We start from the raw sequence: 24,650 nt of genomic DNA on the forward strand, positions 1-24,650 counted from the left end.
AGATAAAACTTGTTTCGTTCCATCGCAGACAGTATCGCAATCAGTAATGTACGTCATATACGGCTCAGATATATTGATTGATTGATTGATTCATTAATTATTAGTTCATCACATATACATGTGATGGGAGGCGAAGGGAGAAGACATTCAAGGATGGCTTGAGGGAGTCCTTCGCCCCCATACTGACAAAGACAACAGCAGAGGCACACACGTTTTGTTCACATGATCGTACACTTTAACAAAACCATCATATCGTCCATTTAATCGTACAAATACCTCGGTTTAACCATTTCAAGCACGCTAACTTGATTACGGCACATAACTAGCATGGTTAGTGAGGCCAATGGCGTTCTTAGTCTTTTTGACCAGAACATGAGACTCGCTCCCCAATTAGTGAACTTACTAGCATGCATTACACGTGTCCGCCCTTTGTTAGAATATGCGTGTTTCATTTGGGATATTCATCACCTTAACCTGTATAATAGACGTGAATCAGTTCAAAATCGTGGAGCCCATTTTATTTATTCCTAACTTAGCGTTTCCTGCCGGTCTCATGCCTGTCTTACTAATTTAGAATCACGACGTTATATATCGCTAGACGGCGTCTTTTTCAGAAAATTTATCACATGCCAATTGAAATTCAAGCTATATCAACAGCTCATCTCCAGTCCAGCCACATAAGCTTTATTAAAACGGTATATCCTCCCCCGGTGCAAACTATGGCCCATCTGCGCTCTGTTCTTCAAAAACAGCAAGGGAATGGAACGTTCCGCCCGCGAACGCCGTGCACCACGCCGACCTACATCATTTCGAGACTGTTCTAGAGTCACCGTTTTATAAAACTCGGCACATTCTTCATGTAATATTCCATCTCTGGGGCCGTTAAGGTACCATAAATAAATTAAGAAAAAAATACCTTGGTGCACCTCACTCGAAAAGACAACTTCATTTCCTGCTTAGCCACTAACTCTTAATTTTCGTTGATCACATTGCGTTTAACCGACTTCCTTTTAGAGGTCAGCTAGCAGTGGCCGAAGTTTGTGGTTCCTTCTGGGCAAAATGTAGATTTGGGCCTCAAATTGACAAATATTTTCCCGGTGTCGCGTCTGGGCCTTTTGCCTAGACGCAATACCCGCTGAGGTCAGCCTTTTGGCTGACCTCGACATTACAGTTTTCTTGAGACCGGCGTCCCGTCGGCAGTGACGTCTGCGTATATTGGCATGCTGGGAAACGCGCCTACTGGTTATCTAGGCGTCTCATCCCGTTATGGGTGGCCCTTTCGAAGAATCTGCGATGATGGCACCGGGACATCTGCCCCCGCTGCGCCCCAAGGTGCCCTGTTTTCCATTAAGCGAATCCTTGACGAAGTCCTTAATGTTTAAGTTGCTCCGGTTGGCATAAATCTGCGAAAGTCTTTCAATAGAATGGAAGCCCATTTGCATGCTGGATAAAGAAATTTTATGATTAATCGTATGTGAGGTTATCCATTCTTGCAGTGGATATATATAAAGGGAGATGCTTTTCTGTTTAAGATAGCTTGGAATGGCGTTCCTCCCCGGGGCTCTCGCCGTATTTTCTGCATACTAAACCGTTGCACCGTTGCATACTAAAGTCGACAAATACCCCGTTGCACATAAAGGAAAAATCGCTTATTGACCTTTAGTGAATGCACTCACTCACTTAAGGTCCACATTCCAGGCCAAATTTGAGCACTGTATTATGTTGCAGGTCAGGTCAGCCCTCGCACTGCCTAATCCGGCGCCTACATTTCCGGGAAGGGTCAGAGAAACCAGATGATGAAAATGCGCCTAGTAAAAGGCGCGAAGGCACAGTCGATGTGACCCGACCTCAACGAGGTCGACGTACTGTTTGTCATTCCGTTCACGTATCCACTGTGCACGGTACCTTCGCTGTCAGACCAGCCGAACCATTGTATCGGTAACGAAACACGCGGGATTCGTAATCTCCCATAGCAACACTTGGGCCGGCGTAAATATCTTATCCAGTGTTCGAAGCAACATCATCAAGCGAGCCCCAAGTCCATACGTCGATAAAAAGAACGCATGCCCGATAGCTCTTAGCAGATATATAACATATTTAAAGCGAAGCATTGTTTTTCTACCATGTTCACCATTTCGCATGTCGTCGTCGTCTATCCCACCGAGTTAAAGCTGTCGCTACTCTAGCTACCATATTGTGTATGTGTAGGTTGACTCGGCACGGGGCGCGTCGGCGGATGCGGCTGACAGCGTTTCTGCGCTGGGACGATCTCGCTCTTTTCGCAGGGTGACCGGTATGCTTCCTGGCTCTACTTTGACGCGTCCGATGCCGAGTGTTTCTAGTATCACCTGAAATGATTTTTCGAAAATATCCCGTCTGAATAAATCTTACTTTCGATGTGCGAGTTACGGCGAATAGCCGATGACAGTCACGGACCGGTTACAGGACACGTTCGTCGCACAAACCCGTTGGGCGTTTCTTATCGTAATGCGCCATTGTGTCCTGTCGGCTTATAAAAGTTTGGCTTTCATCATTTGCCACCGTGCATATTTTTTTCACAAGCAACGATGTCGTCACACTTTGCCGAAGAGGATGATGCCACTATGGCGCATTGTGTACACTGCCCTGTGAACACCATTTAGTTCCCACGACGCGCGATGCTCGAGTGATCGACCTCTTTGCCGTTGAGTGCACCAGTGTGTGGTGTTAAATTGCCTTGCTAACACATTAGCCCCGATGACTGACAACTCCAGCCTGCGACAGCTCACGAGCAGTCGTGAGAGAATATGGGTCATTTCGCCTCGTTAGCGGTCTCTTGTTCTTGGAATGCCAGGCCTGACAGACGTCGCACGACTGTTAGCGACTGATGACCAAGGAGAAGCTCCCGGCCAGCGCTTGCCTGCAGCCACCTACGATGTTCTTCCACTCGAGGCAACTATCGGGAACGCTACCGCTTCAGGCGTGAGCGCCTGCTTTCGCAAGGTCGAGTTTACACCCTCGCTAGTTAGAAGCTCAAAAGGTAGGAGAGGACACGAGGATAAAATTCACTGTTTGCGCCTTTTACAGAAGAGTGCTCAATCTCCAATGAATGTGCTGCGACGAGCCCATGGTCCTGTCTCTTTAAATTAGCAGAAGCTGTAACATCCTTGCACGATTATCTCGTGAACAGCGACGCCATTATAGTTCCTTGGGTATAGTACTATGGTAACGTCTTCACAACTTCCTCGTGCCATTTGCATTTTGTGTGTTTTATTGTGTGTTTTTTTTTCATGAGTACAACCCAATGACAACCTTTCCAAGTTGGGGACTTCTTAGTCACTCTGCTCTGAACCATTTCATGATAAGTAGATATTACTGATGCTTGTCACAGGTCAAGGGCTGATCATGCATTAGGCGCGATATGTAAACATATGCTCACAACTTAGTCTCGTGTTTTCGGTATGTAACCTGAGTTTTACTGTAAGTGATAGCAAAATGTGCGAATTATTTGTATTTTTTCTCTATGTTGTTCTCACGTTTAGTCTTTTTGTTAGTTTTTAGGAACGATTACAAGACAACAGGCATTTAAGTAGCCAAACCTCCGATACAGTCGCGGGCAATAATCGAAAATATTCGTATTTGTAAGAAACGCTTGGGGACCGAAGGGAGATCTTATCTATGAAGATATGTGCTAGCCTACGAAAATACACGAGCAACGGACCAGGCCAGCAACCGGAAACGACTGATTTCTTCGTGGGAGCACATGGCTTGAGTTGTCCTGGCATGGTGCAGAAGCGTGTCAAAGTGGAGCTGTAGAACTAGGAATACATGTGTGCTGCTAGAAACTTCTACCTCAAGAGGGTACAATCTTTACAGTACAGTGCAATCATGTCACGACAGAGCAGTAGACCTCCCTTCTGATGCGCACACTTTCCTCTCGCCGCTTTGGTGACGCACTGTTTACAGTCCGCCACAAAACTGTGTGGGCACTTGGTTCATTTAATTCATTGCATTTATTGTTTTTAATGGGCAAGGCGGTACTGCAGAATCGCCGCACCGTAAATGTAAACTTCGCTCGGTTAAGGCATGACGCTTCTAATTTATTGAATTGCTATTTAGTCATAAATACTGCTACGTAGTGAAACTTCGTATTCGAAATTTTAACTTTGGAATAATCATGTGCGCCAATTATGCGGTAATTTGGCTTCTCTGCCGATCGTGTCTCGTAAACTTCTGTGTTTGACTGTACATTCGTCTGCTATAGAAGCCGCCAATTTAAAATAACATCAGCATATTGCTACGTTCTGCTGCGACCGTGAGCAAATGCTGTCCGTAGAAGATCAAGTAGCACACGACTGGATGACTTGAAAGAGACGCCATGCGACCTGATTTGCGACCGAGTCAGGGGAGCGATCTGCGCTGTTTGATGCGGCAAATGCACCCTCAGGCAGGTGTCGCCAGTTGTCGCTTTCGGAGACAAGCCGGTTGGAATATCGCTCCGCTCTGGCGGTGATGCGACGAGGCACAAATGAATAAAGACTTCCGGGCGAACGCGAGGCAATAAGATAACGCGAACTTTGTGTTCAAAGGTATTTCACAAGACTAGATCTTGTTTAGTCTGGCGAGGAAGAATGAATGGCTTTTGTATTTCCTCTCATGTTGGGCATGATACGCAAATATGTATTTCTGTGGAGTTTTTCGACTGCGTGGGAGCTCAATTCAATGGTCTTGAAGAGCAGCGTCAGTGAATCGGACATCGCAATGGAAGTGAAATGTGCTACGCAATGAAGTGCAGCTCGACGGTTGGAAAGTAGATAGCAAATTTTGCACCGAATAACTTTGTTCGGCTCTTTCGACCGTTGTCGTTCGTGGTCAGAATTTCACCGCCGATAGAAATGCGCCGATGCGAAAAGCACGCGCACTCCCGCAAGCGAGTCGTGGGATGCGTTCGTCGCCGAGCGGTAGCTGTAAATATATCAGATGAATGAACTTAGTTTTCAGAAACGTGCCTGTTCTACATAAAAGTTTGGTGAAACGGCAAAATAAATTTTCTTTCAGTTTTTGGTGAAGGACCAGGGCTATGTGGATGTAGTGAAGATCAGGGTCCTGCTCAGCTGTAGATATGCGTGGTCTGACAAACGCTACGCAAATCGGCGTGTTAGCGAATAGCCCGGGCTGCCAGAACCGTGCTTTCGCTTGGAAGCTTCGGGTCGGTGATGGTTTAGCGGCTGCAGTGGAGCGTTCTAGAATAGCTTCCCACTTCTCCCGCTACCCGTTTCCGGTGGCGGCTGCTGGAGAGGGCTCCGACAACGCTACAAATACACTGATTAACCCATCTGTGCTCTGCGAAATTACGGAGTAAAACATAAAACGCTTCCTAATGTCCTCGCTGCCATAACTGTTGGTCTTAAAACGCTTAATTCCTTTAATAAGACGAATGGACTTTAGACCTATTTGCCTATTTGCCTATTTGATTACACAGTCAACCATCGGCATAGGTGTCTGCATAACTTTTGTATATCGGAAATTTGGGGGAATGTGAAAAATTCCAGTGAACTTTGCCGATTCAGAACGTGTAATCGTCTGCCGAGCGGTCGTGCGTTGTCTGTCCGAAATAAAAAAAAACAGTGAACGTTTGGTCCAGCTCGCAAAGCGCTGCCCCTGCTGTTTCTCGTGGCAACGCCAAGACAATCAATTGGCCTCCGCACACAAATTGAGTCGCCTGCGGAAATCCATGCATTCGATGGGAGTCACGTCTATCACGGTGTACATATGTTAGTTTTCCTGGTGGTCGAATGACTGAAAGAAACTAGCAGACCCGTTCGATAACGACCGTCTAGGAAGGATGCATCGTGGTTCTACTAACGCACAACCATTTACTAAGGTACTTAGTGGTTTGTTTGAAGTCAGTCCTAAGTTTGCACTGTGACTCACAAAATATCTACGCGCCAGTCAAGGAGTCTATGAATTTGTTTGATCTTATTACCATCTTAGACCTTCCGTCGGCGTCCCTGATGTTTGCTGATAAACTAAATAGATTATGTTTCTTCATTACATATTTTTGCTTCTTGGCGAACTTTGATAAACTCTAGGTTTAGGTTCCGCAGGCACGAAGTTTCAATATGGTTTTCTTTAATATGGCTTTCCTACCCTTCAATCATTTGCTTCCTTTCGTGTCGTATCCTCCATGTTCGTTAATCAAACGGATTTTGTATTTTTCCTTCCCGTGTCGCTTAAGCGCTATAGTTCCAGTAGGTGTACCAAACGAAATAACTCAAAAGTCTGTACGTCTGTATTCAGCCGTAAACATACCAGAAGTAGCCATGAAGAAAAGGGCGTCAAATGTGGGTTACTGTGCTTATGAGAATGAGAACGATACATTGTGAGAAGTCTCCGTGTCCTTAGTTATAGAACATGCTTGTCCTTGCGTAATAAAATCGCACAAGCCCTTACATGCGACATAATCTGAGAACGCAACAATGAAGCCTGAAATCACCGTTACGTTTGTGCAGGCGGAACCGGTACTACTACACGCCGCTGATGGAGAAGTACGAGAAGATATCCAAGATTGGAGAAGGCTCGTATGGAGTGGTGTTCAAGTGCCGGGTTCGGGACACCGGCCAGCTGGTGGCTGTCAAGAAATACGTCGAAACAGAGGACGACCCACTTATCAAGAAGATTGCGCTGCGGGAGATCCGCATGCTCAAGGTAAAGAGGCATGAATGACTTGTTTGTTAACGTTGAAAGTTGTATAAACAGGCGTTGGACGCCTTAGGCTGGCTAGCCGACATTTCGATAGGTGGACTTATCTTTGTGAAAAGTGGTGTTGTCATCCTTGGCGCGTCAATTTTAACAAGTTTGCGGGATGGTGTCACGAGCTGTGGCGATGCTTTGTGACACCACTACACTAGCCTATTAAACGTAACACGGCAAGACTGACAAAGCAGCCCTTGTCAAAGATATGTCCACCTATCGAAACATCGGCTAGCCAGCCTGAGGCACTCTACACCTTTCTATACAACATTGAACCTACTGCGTATTTCCTTCTGTCGGCAACCATGTTGTCTTTCGTGTGTTCAGTCCTAACTGGAAATGTTGGCAACAATTTTGTGGTTGACTTACTTACAAGCAAAACACTGCTGAAAGAACATGATGTCATACGTGAGGCAAAACGAATGCCTCATTGCAACAAACCCGTTCGGCAAACATGCTTGGGCATTCGTTTTAATAAACTCCACGAACAACTAAACAAAGAAGCAGAATGTTCAGCAGATTATTTGTTTGTCACAGAACACTCTGAATACTACCAGTTGCAGACTGAGGATGGCTCCAGTATTAGGTTACAAAAACAAGCAGGTGACGGGACACATTGCAAACTTCACTTACAGCACGTACAAAGAAAAAGGGAGCGAAAGGACGACGAAGACAAGCGCGTTCTTTCGGTCCCTTTGTCTATGTGCGCACCGTAAGTGAAGTTTGCAATGGAACACCAGCTAGCCCGTACAGAAACCCTGCAACCAGACACACGCAGAAGTTCGGTACTTAATGCTACTATTCAGATCACGCAATCGTAGAAACGAAAACAGCAGTACCAAGGAAGTACTTTATATTGTACTTATTATTCATTGAAGTGCTACACAGTTAGTTGCCGTAAACGCAAATTATCAATCTTCAGAACTAATTATGGTTCATAAACCTTCTTACGACATGAACAAAACATTAGACAGATAAAACAGAGGCAAGTCTTTCAAAGGATCTTTTTGCGACATTAAGAAAATGGGCAGAAGCTTTTCTGTAGAAAGCGGCATTGAGTTTGTCTCGTGTGACGAGGCTACATTAACCCTTCGATGTGCCACTGAAGAGCACAATGGTGTGTATCAATGCACCATATATTGTGTGAACTCTCCAATTCAGTGAGCGTAATGCTCAACGTTGCGTTATATGTTGTGTTTTTGGCGGTTCTCACGTTCAGTATTGCAGCGACGTTTAAGCGTATGCAGTTCTTAGCATGTCCTAGTGTTGTGTGTGTTATTTTGTTTGCTCATGTTCTTGAGCTGTCGTAGTTATTTAATGTATGTTGTGCATTTGCCTGAGCTGTTGCACTCTATGTTGCAATAATCTTGTACAAATGGGCTGCACAATGAAGGAATTGAATCCTCGTCCTGCCAGATGCGTCTTTTGCATCGGCCCACTCCCCTACCATGCGTGGTTCAGGAAAGTACAAAACGAACTGCCACAAAACTGAAAAATATTACTGGCAATTGCCCAGCTTTGCTATGGGACAGAAGGCACCACAAACACTACAGAGCAATGCTATAGTGGAAGGCGCTGCTGTGTGTATTGAGCGCTAAGACTGCCGCCCTGATGACACTGACGACCGCGATAGAGAACATACCAAACGTACAGCGGCCGATTCTACGACTCAGAGCTCGTGCGTGCCATGTTATCGCCGTACTGTTAAGCAGTTTGATCAAGGAGTTCACGCAGGGTGGAATAAGTGCGAATTTGCCTAAATGAAAGAAGTTATCTTTAAAACAATGACAACAGAAGAAATGTAACTGGGAGAGCCCACTAAAGACAAGATTATTTCGCTACATCGGAGTCTACGCACTGGTGAAGTTGTTCGGATCCAGAGTCTTTGTTTATAGTGTTGCCTGCTTGATGGCTCTGCTATGTTTTTGGCAAGTGCTTGGGCGAGATTACCCATTTTCACCAACACTGGAGATGGGAGGAAGTCAGAAGGCCAGTGAACAAGTACTGCATTGTAGGCGCACCTTTATTGCAGATACTGCGTCGGAATTGCGCAGGCACGAGGAAGGCTCAGCTTGTCCTAACTGTACTGCCTGCTTAAAAGTGTGGCAAGGTGATGATGGCCACTTTATTCGCGATAAATTAGTATGCTAATAAAATCACGCATGTAGCCAATAGACCTGTGCTGTGACCCGGAAGCAGTAATTAGCTTCACTTCTCTATATATGGCTGTAAACAGTGATCCGAGTTTTATTTGCTATGATGTTCGTTGTCGGATAGTTTTCTGCTGCTCGATGGGGCTGCAAGTAATGGGAGACCTTGACGTAGTCGGTGGATACATTATAGGAACAATAAATTTAAATGATTGTCATTTGGATCAAGGCTATTATATGTGGTACATGATTTTATTACTTACTGCTTAAAGAAGCAGGCATTCACTCATTGTGGCTAATGCAGAAAATGTTTCATGTGTGTAGCATGTGGTAAAAATATTTAAAAACACTAGTAGACTTAACTTGAGTCAAGAGAATTTGCCACATGATGGTTCGGCGCTTGGCTCAAACGTGAAATTGTCTATTACTTCACGTGATGCCAGGAGTAGCTTCTTGGTGAAGCGCCCATGGTACAACTTTTCACAACTATGTGACTGGACACTAACATATCTAAAGAAAAAAGACATTCCACAAGAACACATGATACAAGATTTCGGAGCTATTCCAGAAAAATATAAACATTACACGGAATTTCATACTGACGGCACTAAAACACAAGAGTACGTAGGTGTCGGAATAATAACGAAAAATTGGTGAAATAGCATTCGGATAAATAATTTTTCTTCAGTCTTTACCGCCGAAGTTTTTGCGATATGGACGGCAGTAAAAAATATTACCGCCGCCAAGCAGATGAATGCTATCATCTGTACCGATTCGTTAAGCCCACTCAGAGCTCTAAACTCCGCGTCTGAACCCCTGCTTGGCGATATCCTAAACATGTTGGCCTATAATAAATACAGAAGAACCATACGATTCTGCTGGGTCCCAAGCCATGTTGGCTGCGCTGCTGCTGTCGAGGTCTATCAAACGGTTGAACATTTCAACGTGTTTTGTGTCTCTTGAAGTGCCGCGGTCTTTTCCTTCTTTAGATGGTAAGACGTGCGCAATGGGCCGTTGTATAGTGCTTGCCGAGTTTCGCTGGACGATGCTGACCGGGTTCTAGTTTGCTGAGAGTGCGAGTTTGTTTTTTATGTAGGAGATTGTTCTGGAGTATCTGAAAAGGCTTTTAATAGCAAGCGCGAGACATCACTGAAATCGTGGAAATGCTCCTTCTGTAAGCCTATCGGTGGAAAGAGCCATGTTCCCGCTGCAAATCAGGCATCTGATAACATACTTGTTAACATGGAAGAAGTTTGGGCGAGTTGGTGGGATACATACAGACTGGGATACATAGCGCAAAAAATGACACAGGGACAAGCAGGAACACAGGACGAGGGCTAACTTTCAACAATTGATTTATTGCAGCTGGTGAGTATATATATACTCACTGGGACGCCACTGCAATAGACACACTGAGGGAAAGGAGGAAAAACAGTCATGTGACAGTCGTGAGCGATGAGCAGAGAGCGGAGGACGAAAGAGAAAGAAAAGAAGAAAGGGACAAACGAAAAGTGGCGGTAATTCCCTACTTTCATAAGGTTTCCCACAACCTAAAAAAGGTTGGGCAACGTTCTGGTGTAAACGTTGTGTTTACAGCACCTAAAAAACTCTTGAAGTTGAGTGTGTTGGGCTGTCCAATGAGGAAACAAAAGCCTGGTTGCGCTACCGCGCACAAAGATCCTTTTGTCACATGCACTCGCAATGTTGTGTATAAGATCCCACTTTCGTGTGGGAAGTACTACGTGGGCCAGACGGGCAGATGTTTAAACGTGTGTCTAGCGGAGCATAGTAACAAAGTGGAGAGCATCGCAATAGATGGGCATCTGGCTGCCCATTGTAGAAAATGTGACGCGAAGGCACCATGCTTCCCACTCTTGTAACAAACTGTTGTTGTCTATCGCCACAGGAATAAAATTACGAGGGAAATTGTGGAAGCAGCTGAGATAGCCAGAGCAGGTGACCAGTGCGTTAGCGCGCCGTCTATACTTTTATCAAGGAAAGAGCTTGAATTTTTGGGCATAGTAGTCACATGACTGTTTTTTCCGCCTTCCCTTCAGCGTGTCTATTGCAGTGGCGTCCCAGTGAGTATATATATACTCACCAGCTGCAATAAATCAATTGTTGAAAGTTAGCGCTCGTCCTGTGTTCCTGCTTGTCCCTGTGTCATTTTTTGCGCTATGTATCCCAGTCTGTATCCTTGTTAAGTTGGCAGAAATTGACCGCAAGCTAAGTTCTCCTCTCGAGCTTCCGGGCCAAATTTCATGCATGGGAAAATCTGTTCAGGTCTTGTCTGATCATTTCGACGCTATTCAACAGCGGCTGGATACTCATGACAAAGATATAAAACACGTTAAGCCGGTTGGAGAAAATTGAGAAACAGGGCGCATTTCAGCAGCTTTCACAGCTGGAATCTGATGTTGAGGATCTTGAGTGACGGAGCAGGCGATTAAATATGGAAATTCAAGGTGTGACTGAGGATGACGAAGAAGACCTGTTGAGCAAAGTAAATGGAGTCGCCCAAAGATTACAGGTTGCTTTGTTGTGCAGGCAAGATGTCGTATCCCTACATAGGTTACCTGGAAAGCCCCCAAGCCGCGAGGAATCATCGTACGTTTTGCATGCCAGGAATTGGCCGATGATTGGCTTGCTAATAAACGAAACCCGAGAAACAGTGAGGATAGGGTTTTCGTAGCTGAAAATCTCACCCTCCGTACACGAAAGCTTCTCTGCTTTGCTAAAGCATGGGCGAAAAGTTCTGGCTATAGATATGTTTGGTGTCCAAATGGGAAAGTCCTCGCACGTAAAAATGGCGGCGATCCTACGGTTGTTATAAAATGTTCTGACGACCTTTCTGCCCTAGCTCATTAAAAAGCGGTATCTTTTAGCTCAATAGAATCATTATGTACCTAGGCTATAAAACAAAGACAGTATGGTTCTCTACACTACGCGTACAAAAAGGAGGATTAAGCTGTATACATCTAAATGTGCAATCTGCGAATAATAAAACAACAGAACTGGAAACCTTCTTTTCAGAAATAGGTAACTTGTGCGATGTAGTTATTCTTACTGAAACGTGGTACACTGACGCTAACAATATTTTTCAGTTACCTAATAAGAAAGTTTTCCATTTAAACAGAGAATCACGGCGTGGAGGAGGGGTTTCCTTGTTGGTAAATGAGTCTATATCATGTGATCTATCTGGAAAATTTTCGTGTATGAATGAAAATATTGAGCTGCTATGGGTTGAAACCAATGATACGTTATTTGTCGTTTGTTACGCAGCACCTGACGGCAGTTTGAATGCTTTTTTCATGTTTATGGGTAGGCTGGTGTCATTTGCCAGTGAAAACCGAAAATCTGTAGTTATTGGTGACTGCATGAGTATCGATATGGGTTCTGAATATGCAACGACGCGCGAGTTTGTAAACACATTTGTCCAGAACGATTGCATTAATGCCATAGAATCAGCAACTAGGGTTACAGCTATAAGTGAAAGTACGCTTGATCTCTTTTTGAGAAGTTATCATCCTTCCTGCATTAGTAGTTGTGTTTTGGTACATTGCATAGCTGATCACATGCCAATTTGTATGTACGTTGAAAGTGCAAATATTGCGATACGCAGAAACGCATCTGACATATTTTATCAGGACATTACTGAACAAACGCTGCAGGCATTTCAGGCACAACTAAGCGAGGTAAACTGGGTTAATATACTTCAGGAAAATAATGCGGAAGTGGCTTACACTAAGATTATCACAATGTTTCTTGATGTGTATTCAAAACACTTCGTCTGCAAGAAACGCAAGCATAAAAATTTCAGAAAGCCTTGGCTAACAAAATACCTATTTAAGAAAATAAAGTAGCGTGACCAGTTTTACGGTAAATTTGTAAAATACGGTTACCCTGCTGACCTGAATGCTTTTAAGGAGTATAGAAAGAAACTAACCAAAGAGTTACGAAAAGCAAAAGATGCGTAATGTTTCCAGACCTTTGCTTCTTGCTCTCAAAGCCATAAACTTTGGAATAAGCTGAATTTTGTATTGGGGCGACAAAGAAGGAGCGAGTCTATAGAACGAATTGCTTACAAAGGACAGAAGTTATCATGGCAGGAAATGATCGAACAGTTTAATAAACATTTTGTGTATCGCGATGCCTATGTTACTTCTGCACAGCTTCCTGACCTTGCTTTCCTTCCAAATCAGAACACGCTCTTTCTTCAGCCTACAGATGTTCATGAAGTGCATACAGTATTTTATAGTTTTAAAAACTTCTCATGCATTGATCCTGATGGGATACAAATAACACCCGTAAAATTTGTGCTACATGAGATGGCACACATATACAAGTGCATCTCAACCGGTGTTTTTCCTCCAAAGATGAAAACTGCGAGAGTGACAGTACTCCATAAGAAAGGCAACAAGCTAGACATAAATGATTACCGACCCATATCTGTTCTCCGTATCTTTTCCAAAGCTTTAGAGAAAATAATATTTGTACGTTTAAACTCATTCTGTAATAAGCGCAGCTTAATTAGCGAATCTCACTATGGGTTTCAAAAAGACAAGTCCACAGAGTTAGCCCTACTGCATCATAAAGAATATATCCTTACCAATTTCGAAAACAAGTTCATCACTCTCGGTTTATTTGTAGATTTCACTAAAGCGTTCGATTATATTAGCCACAATATTCTTTTTCATAAGCTCAATGGTTATGGAGTTAGAGGACTTCCTCTTGAATTTCTTAAGTCGTATCTTCAAAATAGACGCCAATATGTACAGAAAAACACCTTCAGTTACCAAGAAAGGTTTATACCTTCTGAACTACCTCAAGGCAGCATTCTGGGTCCCTTGTTTTTTAATCTCTATGTCAAGGATATTGTGAATATTCATTTCAATGTAAAATTTTTAATTTACGCACACGAAAACCGCATATTTGTAACATCACGTTCTTACACCAAGCTTACCACAATATCAAAAGAAGTGCTCCTGAAACTTAGCACATGGTCTATTCAAAACTGTTTATGTGTCAATCCAATCAAAACTAAAGCTATAATTTTTCGTGCCAAAGGAAGCACCTCTCCTTTACTATATGGCATAGCCTATAATAATGCTCAGATTGAATTCGCAGAAAGCATCAAAATCCTAGGCGTGCATTTTTCTTCATCGCTGCCATGGAATGAACATGTAAACTTTGTAACGCAAAAACTGAGTCAGATAATAGGCATACTAGGCCGAAACCGTTACCTTCTTCCTACATCAGTTAAATCACTATTATATAACGCCTTATTCGCCTCTTATATCAATTATTGTCACCTGTTATGGGGCACTACAACTGATAGGAATTTAAACAAATTATTTTTATTACAGAACAGGACAGTATGTGTCCTCGCAAATGTTCCGTACGATACACACACCGATCATTTATTTGACAAGTTTAAAATTATAACAGTGCACGAAATTTATAGGCGTCGACTTTTGCAGCAGTTTTATCACATGAGCAGGAAAAGCGATCTATCCCTTGTTAAATTACCATGTTTAGAAGAACGTGTCCCCTCACGTCTCGCAAGAAACACAGAACCCTGGACAGTGCACTGTTTTAGAACTAATTACAGCTCACAAATGCTAAAAGAACAACTTACCAAGACTTTTAAATGGTTATAACAAATCTGGAATTGATAAATGTGCCCTTACCCCAACAGAATTTTCTCGACTTCAGGACTAATATTCATGTTTATACGGTCAGCTATTTCAGAAGTGCAGATTAGGTGAGTGTACAGCTTTTTGTTTATATTTATATTACATATATATGTGTATATGTATTTATCTTTTTCTCTGTAATGCGTGAAACTTTGTGTAACTTCTTTACGCGCAACTAACCACTTTTCCCACTTAGCGCTTCTAATGCATTCTTGGAAAACTGTGTATTTTTGTATTGTTAAAAACACGCGGCAGCTTCACGCTGCCCATGTCTTGTGGTCATAGGGGGCAGGGTGTTTTTTCAAGCTGCACTTGCAGCTTTTCTTCCCTGTCTCCCCCAATCTGTTGGAAATAAAGATATATTCAAAAAAAGATAGACACGCGTTTATGGCAGCGCACAAAGGCATAACGCAAACAACACTTCCATACAAAGACAGTATCTGAGCGATTCATGAGGCCCTGGCATCAAATTGGCAACTAGAATGGGTCTCTTGCATAAATAACAAGTTACGCACAATAAACCCCTACTTGGCGAGCGGAAGTCGTGCAGTCGTAAGCAGCGCTTCTATGAGGTGATCCTATGTCGACTTCGAATAGGGCATACACACCTGACACTTTTCTACTTCAAAACGAACACCCGCCAACTTGCGAGAAGTGCCATGAACCACTCACGGTAATGTACATTATTATGACAGGTCCACATACTGAAACACAGAGACGTAAGTTTTTACAGAATCTCTATAACTTACAATTTACACCTTAACCTTTACACCCCACGTCGATATCGGAGATGAACCGCTACTGCCCTTCACCGACCTGTTCAGCTTTTTAGAAGAAACCGTTATTTTTTTGCACAGACTCTAAACTAAATCAACTTTCGCTGCTTTAACATTTGATTTTTTAATATGCTGAGGCTGGCGCAGCGTGGCCTTAGTCGCTTTGGGCCATTAAGCCAAATTAACTAACTTCTTGGTGAAAGATTTTCGGGAAAGCAGGTCAAACGTCCCTACTTAATGTCCACCAGGCATACTTTCTTGCTATCTGATTTTTACTTATTACGGGCAGAAGAGGTATCGCACTCCGGAAAAAGTGAAAATTTTCACTTCAATGCGACCAGCCACCTACTCACATTCACAATAAAGGAGTTGATAAAGTTCTTTTTGACGCAGCATCATCACTTTCTGCAAAAGCTTTTGGTTTTTGCATTATACCGCACTAACCTTTTCAGTGTAAGCAAAACAAAAAGAGAAAAAGAAATAGCTTTAGAAATGCTGACTTGTATTGCTGCTAACAGGACATCACGTGATAATTATGTCACGTGATGTATGAGATTACATAGTTTCAGAAACAGCGTTCTATCTGAAATTACTGGTATGTTTTAAGATTATTTCATATAAATGGAGTGACAGCAGAGGCCTTTCTTAGCGGTATTGCTTACATAGGCAACGAAAGAAATCACATGATGACGATTGTAAGATTATAAATATAATTTTAATGTAATATACTGTCGTCTGATTGATTAGCCGTCGGTTTTTTTCGGCAAGATAACAGCATAACAAAGGGAATTTTTCGGGTATTATGTTTATGGTCGATACCGCCTTCAATAGCAGCCAGTTGCCTATAACTCAACGGAAATATATCAGGACTTCGTTACTTCGCTAACTTAAGGAAAAGTGTCCTGTAAGTAAGGCGAGCGAGCAGACAAAAGTGCAGTGCAGCTTTAGTGCCTTCAAGAGATTATGAAGAGAAGTGAGTGAGTGAGTGAGTGAAACAACTTTATTTGGTCCACAATAGACGCCAGCAAACTGGTAAATATTTTGACATGTAGTCTTAAATGAACAATTCGTTATAGAATGGCTCATTGAATCCTAATTAATAGAACAGTTTTATATATATTAGAACAGTTTTATATATATGGAAAGTGAAGTATAGCCGTATTCATAGGAGGCTTACTATGTTTAACTTTCTCTGGTCACGGACGATTTCAGTGCTTTGCCTGAAGCGTATATTTTTGACCTTACCCTGCAGCAACTGAAGCACCCGAATCTTGTGAACTTGATCGAGGTGTTCCGGCGGAAGCGGAAGCTTCACTTGGTTTTCGAATACTGCGATCACACCGTGCTAGACTTCCTGGACAAGCATCCAAAAGGGTGAGTTTGCACATTTGCTTACCGCGAAAGCAGTTGAAAGTGCGAAATTAAATTAGCTTCGTCCTGCCGTGTGTGCGGCTTATTTGTCACGCTGTCATGCCGTTTTTAGGCCATCCCATTGTCTTCAGCTTCACCCTGCCCACATAATGAAGATAACAGCAAAACAACAACGAAGACGAGAACAGCAACAACAAAAAATTATTGATCACAACAAATACCCATCAACTTCGCTATAGAGTATCGGACTGCATGAAATCTGTATAGGTATAACGCTCTGTTACGGTACATTACGCAAAACTTGTAACCGTTTGCTTATTAGCAGCTATAACAATGCGGAGCAAAATAATATCGAAATTTGCAAATTGATGTTGCTTTCTTGCGTATATTGATGGCTGAAAAAAATTCAGTCATAATTTGCCGTGGTTTTCTGCCTTCATTGTGATAAAAAAGTATGGCACTGCTACTAGAATAAGTATTAAATAAAAGTATATTTAGAGAGTCAGAGACGGTTTATTTTGTCTCTGCCCTGGAGAAAAATCAGGCAGGTAGAGTGGGCACAGTGAGAGAACCCCCCAAAATAACACCATTCAGTGCTTGGAAATGAGGTACTTGTAGTCCACGTGGGCCCCCACGCAGGCTTCATGCGTACATTCGCTGCGGCTTCTGCACTGAATTCATGCAGTGCCTCCACAACCTGCATACCTAGCACTGCCAGTGTCCTATGGTGCGAGTCGCGTGGCTGACAGAACACTTTTTCTTCACGTACATGCGCACTGAATGGGTGCCTTATTCGATTCGTACTTGTGTGAGGAAGCGAGACTTCATAGCTCCTGGAAGCCTTTGCCAACAAAGTTGCCATGCAGGGACGTCACATGGAAATTATGCCAACCTCTGCATTCTTTGCTTCAGCCTTATTTTTCTTTGCACTAGAGATCGCTTATAGAAGCTTATGTCACTCTCGTTATGCTCAGTCAGTTTCTCCTAACGCCTCACAAGTGATGTGCAGAGCACTGGACCAGTTGGACAATCGTCCACTTTCAGAACTAAAAGCTTTAGGCCAATGCTCCGAAAGAACATCTGCGTTGAAGGCCTTACTCGCGCTATTAAGGTTCTTGCGGTCTACGGGGCTTCACGACAGACTCTAAAAATGCCGCCCCCTACCGCTGTGTAGAGTACGCGCTTTGTTCGTGCTTGTCTTCCTTTCTTTCTATCTCCCCCTTCCACTCTGTTTCTCTTTTTATCCCCCTTCACCCTTCCCCTCGCGCAGGGTAGCCAACCGGAACTACCTCTGGTTAACCTCCCTGCCTTTCTCTGCATTATTTTCTCTCTCTCTCTCTCTCCTAACGCCTCAGTGGCCTGCGAAAAACTTTTGTTATATGTGTAATAAAGCACGTTAATCCATGGGCTGCTTCATATGCGCTTTGCATGCTACTTTCAGCGTAAACAGCACCGGATGTCTGTCCCCTGTACGCCCTTTAAGTTCTGGACAAGAAGTCAGAAATAGTATCGATCATACACAAGCAATTAGCTCCATAGCTGATATGAGGGCTGCAAGGTCTCTGGAAGAACTATTGGCGCGTTTTAGAGCCTTAGAGTACTACTCAACAAATTTAAGCACAGGGAGTACAAGGATCGAGTGAGCAAATACTTCGGGAATGTGTACCTAGGGATGGGAAGAAATAAAAAAAAAAACTTTTTGTTGATTGAGAACAGTAGTGTAACTGCGATATACTCACTCGAAAAATTAGGTGAGATGATTGGTTGCTTTTTTTTGGGTGCCTCTGTCTAACCTGCATTTATTTCGCATTTTTTCACCTCGAATGTCCATCGCGTAACCACGAGAGTTTTCTGATCAAGTAACGCGGACGTGTAGATGCACCTGTAGGCAAAACATCATGCCACTTAGATGGCGCCGTTAGAAAATAGGGAGCGATAAATTAAATATGACGCGTTTTGCCCACAGTCTCACTTGCACTGCTTTAACCTTTTGCTTCGTAAGAGCTTCAGGTTCTAGTTTTGCGCTCGTGCTTTCATGTTTATTCAGAATATTGTATTCATTCCAAATTTTATACTCTATATACTATGAACTTGGAACTATGAAAAGCAAAAGAAATAAGCTCCTGTCGCTGCGGCGATGCGCAGTGGGAGCCGAACTCGCTAACCAGTGCGCTATAGCGCAAAACATTCGCGCTCTGATATTGTTTCACGGTTTTCAGCGCCACGTGGACTATGAATCTGCATGAGTCTGTGCACGTATTTAGGAACCCACATGGGCAACATTACATGCCAGGAAGCTGACGCTTTGCGCAACCCATGTATGTTCTTGAGAAGGAGCCCATGCATTATGGATTTGAGAAAAAAATCGGTTAACATCTAGGCTTGCTATAGTGTGCCGATTCTATTTCAGTGCTATACCGTTTCATGCTTCGACAGTCGTCAGATCACCGCTCTACCCATGTTGTTGCAGGGATCGGCTGGACGCTTATGGTGTATTATAATCAAGAGAAAGAATCCAGTGAAAGTAGACTTTGGATTATACTAGTCCAGGTGGCACAGCATGGTACAGTCTGTTTGTTTGAAGCTGAGAGCTTCGGCTACAAACCGCAAACACGCGTCTTCGCTTACCTGCACTAATTCGATACTTGCCTGTGTGTGCTAGTGTAGGCCTTCTCCAGGCCAAGTGGTTTACAGCCTTGCGATGGGCTTTCTATACGTCTGTCGACAAACTGGACTGAGCCTGTACATCTTCCTTATGTCGATTGCTGCGTCTCTTGTAAGCTGGCATTCAAACCGGTATAATGTATGAATTCCTTCCCGTCAATCCTTTTCCTGTTTTTATCACTCACTGTTCGCGGCCTAGTCCTCGTAGTGATAAGGTGGGCAGAACACCGCTCGGGCCACTGACGAAGCGCGGGATCTCACTGGAACGAAATCTCCAGGTACGTCATACAGGCCAAAGATTTCAATTTTTCTCTTTACCCCTCGTAGAAGACCGTCGCAAAAATTCGCTTAACGTTTGGCGTAACCTTCACAAATGACTAGTTCCTAGAGATTTTATTATTCGTGTAAGGCCTATTAAAACTGCTTTGAGCACATTGGCCGACGCTAGCGAAGCCTGAGTGAATGCATCAAGAAGCCAAGTCACAGAGTTAAAAACACGGTGCAAGACAATTAACGCATGCTTTTAGGGCATACTGACTGCCTGCTTGGCATCCAGTAGCTCATTCATGCAAAGGGGATGAAGGGAGATCGGTAGCTGAGAGTGGTGTTAGTTGCACTGGCGTTGCGGAATTGTACTGGACACGTGGGACCACGCCCGCTGCAACAGTTGCTATGGCGTGTCGCTGCTGACGTTGAGGTCGCGGGTTCGATCCCTGCCACGGCTGCTGGATTTCAATGTGGCCGGAGTGCAAAAATGTCTGTGTACTTAGATTTAGGTGCAGGTTACGGAATCCCAGATGGTAAAAATTATTCCAGACTCTCCGACTATGGTGTGCTTCATTATCATAGAGTGGCTTTGACATGTAAAACAGCAGAACTTGATATTATTAATACATGTCGGACGCCACTGCGCGTCAACCGTGATTATCTTAACGGATTTTCCATACATAATGCGCTTGGGTCATTCAAGTTCCTTGACTTCGAGTGCTTGTTCTAATTCAGTTATCAAACATATTAGTAATTGGATTTTTTTTTCGGACACAGCAAATCAGCGCACTAGCGAACGACACAAAAAAAAAACAAGGCACGAAACGAGCGCTGTCTTACAAATTCTTTCTTCCGTGTTCTCATTTCTGCCCTCCATATGTGCGCTAATTTTTGTGTTCAACTCTATGAATCAAATCCATCTAGCCCGGCTTGGAGTCCTAATAAGGGTTTCTTGCACTTTTATGAAGGAGTATAGCGAATGTATTTGCGCATATTGAAGAATTTCTTTTTGAAGATTCAGTGACGTGCGTCTGAGTAAATACTTTCCGCAGCGTTCCAGACGTGCTCACGAAGAGGATGGTGTTCCAGACACTGCAAGCTATCAACTTCTGCCACTTGCATAACGTACGTGCCTCCGTGTACCTTCTTCGGAACCGCTGACGGACACATTGAATTAAGTGTTCTCATCAAACACGGGCGTGGGATTGCATGATGCTTGCGAGAATATAGATGTCCAAATCGCGCCCAATGCAACTGCAACACTAGAGCTCAAGGGGCAGCGAAACAGCACCGCAGCGCCGACATGCGAAAAATTGTTGAAGTAAACTTCGTTCCAATTACTGGTGGCAGCCAAGTTTATATTAATAATGGCAGATGTATATACCAGCCATTGCTCTCAGTGAAAAAAAAAGACAGAACATACGTGCTGGTTGTACTGATGTTGAGAGCGGTAGCAATGTTAATCTTCAACCTGACAGCAATTTACTATAAAATGAAAATCTACCTTTTCTCAAACATCTGTCGGGCATGCGGTAGCAATTATGCAAACATACAAGAACTGTGTTTAATGACGCATCAGAATAATGAGGGAGAATGTGTTTGGTAAAATAATCTGTAGGCGCACTACGAGTGGCACAAAGACCTTGAGTTCTGTCGTATCTTCGAGGCAGCCTTTTGGCTTGTTTGCATGGTGGGAGATATTGTTGGGTAAGAGAGCTTTGGACAAAAAGCGATTCACTACAGGGCCGATACATGCAGTAAATTATAACACGTGCTGTTTTCGCACTAACCACACACTATTCGTTGGAAGTAAGGTATATCTGTCATTCAATGTTACTGCTTATTATGTGCTGCCGCGTTGTACAATTCAATCGTTTTAATATTATTTTGAAGAATATAAACACTCCTTGCAGAAAACTAGAACTGCATGCGCGTTCTGTACGAGATTTCTTGTTATATAATAGCTTTGTGGTGCTATATTTACAAAACGCAGAAAATAATATGGAAACTCCTTTGGTAATTGAGAATTCGCTTTCCTGTATTGTTCAACCTTCGCTACATTTCTTACAATGGCTTGCAATACCAATTTAGTTTCGCCGAAATCCCATTAATTATTGGTAGCGCAAAGCCATTCATCGCCATTGATTGGTCAACGAGACAATGATACGTAAAACTGCGGTGCAAGCGTCAAGCGGTGGTACCATTAAGTCCATCGAATATATCGCAATACATGATTGTTGCCGATAGGAGCTCTGACACTTTTCTGGTCCTGTGGCCACGCTTTCTCCGCAGTGCATTCACAGGGACGTCAAGCCGGAGAACATCTTGCTCACCAAGGAGGGCGTTGTCAAGCTTTGTGACTTCGGCTTTGCTAGGACACTGAGTAAGTACCTAAATGCAATTTGTGCATGCCTGCTGCCCACAAATGCCTACAGTGTGGCCATATGACTTACGGGTACGCTGTCTTACTCATCATGGTGGCCTGAAGCAGGCGTCAGATGATCTCTTCGGGAGTAACGCAGCTGTCACATCGTCTTGCAAAAGGGCACCGGCCATTGTTTACGAACGAATGAATCACACAAAGAAAAACAGACTAATCTCACGAATATGTGAGAATCGTTTATAAGTGAAGCCTTCGATGATTTTGTTACCTTAAAACAGGCTTACGGAAGTCTTCACTTCGTGGCAATCGTCCACGCAATGTAGGCCCTGGCACAGGCCATTTGTGTTCATTTAACTTCTTTCTTCACACTTGGACGCTTCTGTTGCCGGCTTCTTTGCTTCGGTGTAGCCGACATTTTCATACACGTTGTGGGTGATTGACCAAGAATGTTCACATACCCCGTGACCGAAGGTGTCAATCCCGGTAGTCACCCGGTGGCAACAGGCGAATGGCCCATGTTGTATAATCGGCAACACAGCATAAGCCAGTAGCCAGTATCCAGTACCTATTTATTACGCCTGCATTTATTACGGTAGCATCTATTACGCTTGCAACGACGCTTGGATTGGCCAGCTAGCTTATTTAAAATACTGAGTTTTCTTAAAGAGGATATTACAGTAGGTGAAGAGGGGGCTTCCGACTTACCAGGTGGGATATGTGGGACCGCGGTGTCTACCATGGCAGAAACGTGGTGGTGGTGATTCTATAATTGTGAGAGTTTATCCGTAAAGGAACGAGAAGAAAGGGGGTTTACCGAGTGGCTCGATTTGCATTACACATATCATTAGAAGCCAACAAACACTGACACCAAGGAAAACATAAGGGAAATTACTTGTGCTTAATAATTGAAATAAAGAAACGATAAATTAATGGAAATGAAAGTGGATGAAAAAACTTCCCGCAGGTGGGGAACGATCCCACAACCTTCGCACAACCTTCGTAAACAAAGTAACTTTTATTCCTGGTCATAGCTGCAGCTTCCAAGTAGCACAAAAGAGAGAAAATGCTTGGATGCGCTTTTAACTGGTCACATATAAACATCAGATTCATCTTGAAATACACCGCCAAGGAACGGCACAACAGAAAAAAAAGAACGATCTGAGGCGCATTGCGCATGTGTTCGTCTTCCTTTCTATTGTGCCGTCCCTATGCGCTGTATTTCAAGATGGTTCTCACGACAAAATACCAACTAACTCAGCGTTCAACTCTTTTCAAGCACGCATAAACAGATCAGCACACTGTGTATAACATATAGATAGATCCAGTTACTTCCTTTACGGATAAACTTTGTAACGTATATTTTTCTGCAATATTACGGAGAAAATCAATAAATTGACTGTTCTGATGAACTTGCAAAAATAGAAGGTAATAAAAAACAGAAGGGAACCGCAAATGTGTTAAAAAAATTGTGATACTCAGTTTTTTTACAACAAAAATTTTTCAGAGAGTAGGCAAGCAAGGTCCTCTAAAGACTTTCGGTAAAACGTATAGACCTGTGCATATAAAATACTGTTCACGCACTATCAGCGTAACCTCAATCACGAGCGGTGCTAAGATTAGTTAATTCAGGCTGAAAAACATACAGTTGTGACTCCTTGATGATTAGAAAACGGCTACTATGGCAAAGAAGTCCGACACGGCTGTGGACGGCACGATGGACGCGGACAAGAAGACGCAACAGCGTAGGCTTAGCCTGTCACACCAGGAACAGCGTGTAGCGCGAGCCCCACTTCAGTAGCATTGGCGATCCGGCTGCGGAGCTCTGCACGGCGCACTTCTTCCTTACAACTTCCCCCCTCGCTGAAGACGAAGCCGCACAGGAGGCCTAAGGCGTCGTGAGGACGAAGGGCTCATGATACGACTTGAGCCGATCTACGTGCACAGTTTCGCGGCCTCGGCTACGCAGGTCCGTAGGGGGCGTCAGAGGTTCGATGACGTAGTTCACCGGAGAAGTTTGCTGTAGAACCCGATAGGGCTCATGGTATCGGGATACAAAGTTGGAGGAGACACCTGGTTTCGAAGTTGGAGGCACCCACAACCAAACGAGAGCGTCAGGCGAAAACTGGTGGTGGGGGCGCCCGTCGTCATGACGAAATTTCTGTAGGGCTTGTTCTCGCGTTGTAAGGGAGCGAGCTAGTTGCCGACAATCTTCTGCATAGCGGGCGGCTTCGGAAACAGGTGTACCCTCTGATAAGTCGGGACGGTAAGGAATAATAGTGTCATTGGGAAATGATGGTTGCGGCCATATAGAAGAAAGAAGGGGGAAAAGCCCGTCGTTGACTGGGGTGCCGTATTGTAGGCGTACGTGACATAGGGAAGGATGAGGTCCCAGTTGGTGTGGTTGGAGGCGACATACATCGAAAGCATGTCGCCAAGAGTTCGGTTAAAGCGTTCTGTCAATCCGTTTGTTTGCGGGTGATATGCGGTGGTACAGCGATGAATACTGCGGCATTCAGCGAGAAGTTTTTGAATGACATCGGCGAGAAAGACGCGGCCACGGTCGCTCAGGAGTTCGCGGGGAGCGCCGTGACGTAGAACGAAGCGTTGAAGG

At 43.8% G+C, this 24,650-nt stretch overlaps 1 protein-coding gene across 3 annotated transcripts in view; it reads left to right on the top strand.

Moving 5' to 3' along the window:
• LOC142587440 (cyclin-dependent kinase-like 4) overlaps window positions 1–24,650 on the top strand; it is a 96,775-nt gene that overhangs the window by 37,049 nt on the left and 35,076 nt on the right. For all 3 annotated transcript variants that reach the window (XM_075698459.1, XM_075698462.1, XM_075698460.1), the window contains exons 2-5: window positions 6,492–6,687; window positions 16,607–16,728; window positions 20,709–20,781; window positions 21,949–22,039. In XM_075698459.1, coding sequence (XP_075554574.1) covers window positions 6,492–6,687; window positions 16,607–16,728; window positions 20,709–20,781; window positions 21,949–22,039 — 482 coding nt within the window. The remainder of the gene's footprint in view (window positions 1–6,491; window positions 6,688–16,606; window positions 16,729–20,708; window positions 20,782–21,948; window positions 22,040–24,650) is intronic.

Source organism: Dermacentor variabilis, chromosome 7, assembly GCF_050947875.1.
Source record: "Dermacentor variabilis isolate Ectoservices chromosome 7, ASM5094787v1, whole genome shotgun sequence".
Taxonomy (NCBI): domain Eukaryota; kingdom Metazoa; phylum Arthropoda; class Arachnida; order Ixodida; family Ixodidae; genus Dermacentor; species Dermacentor variabilis.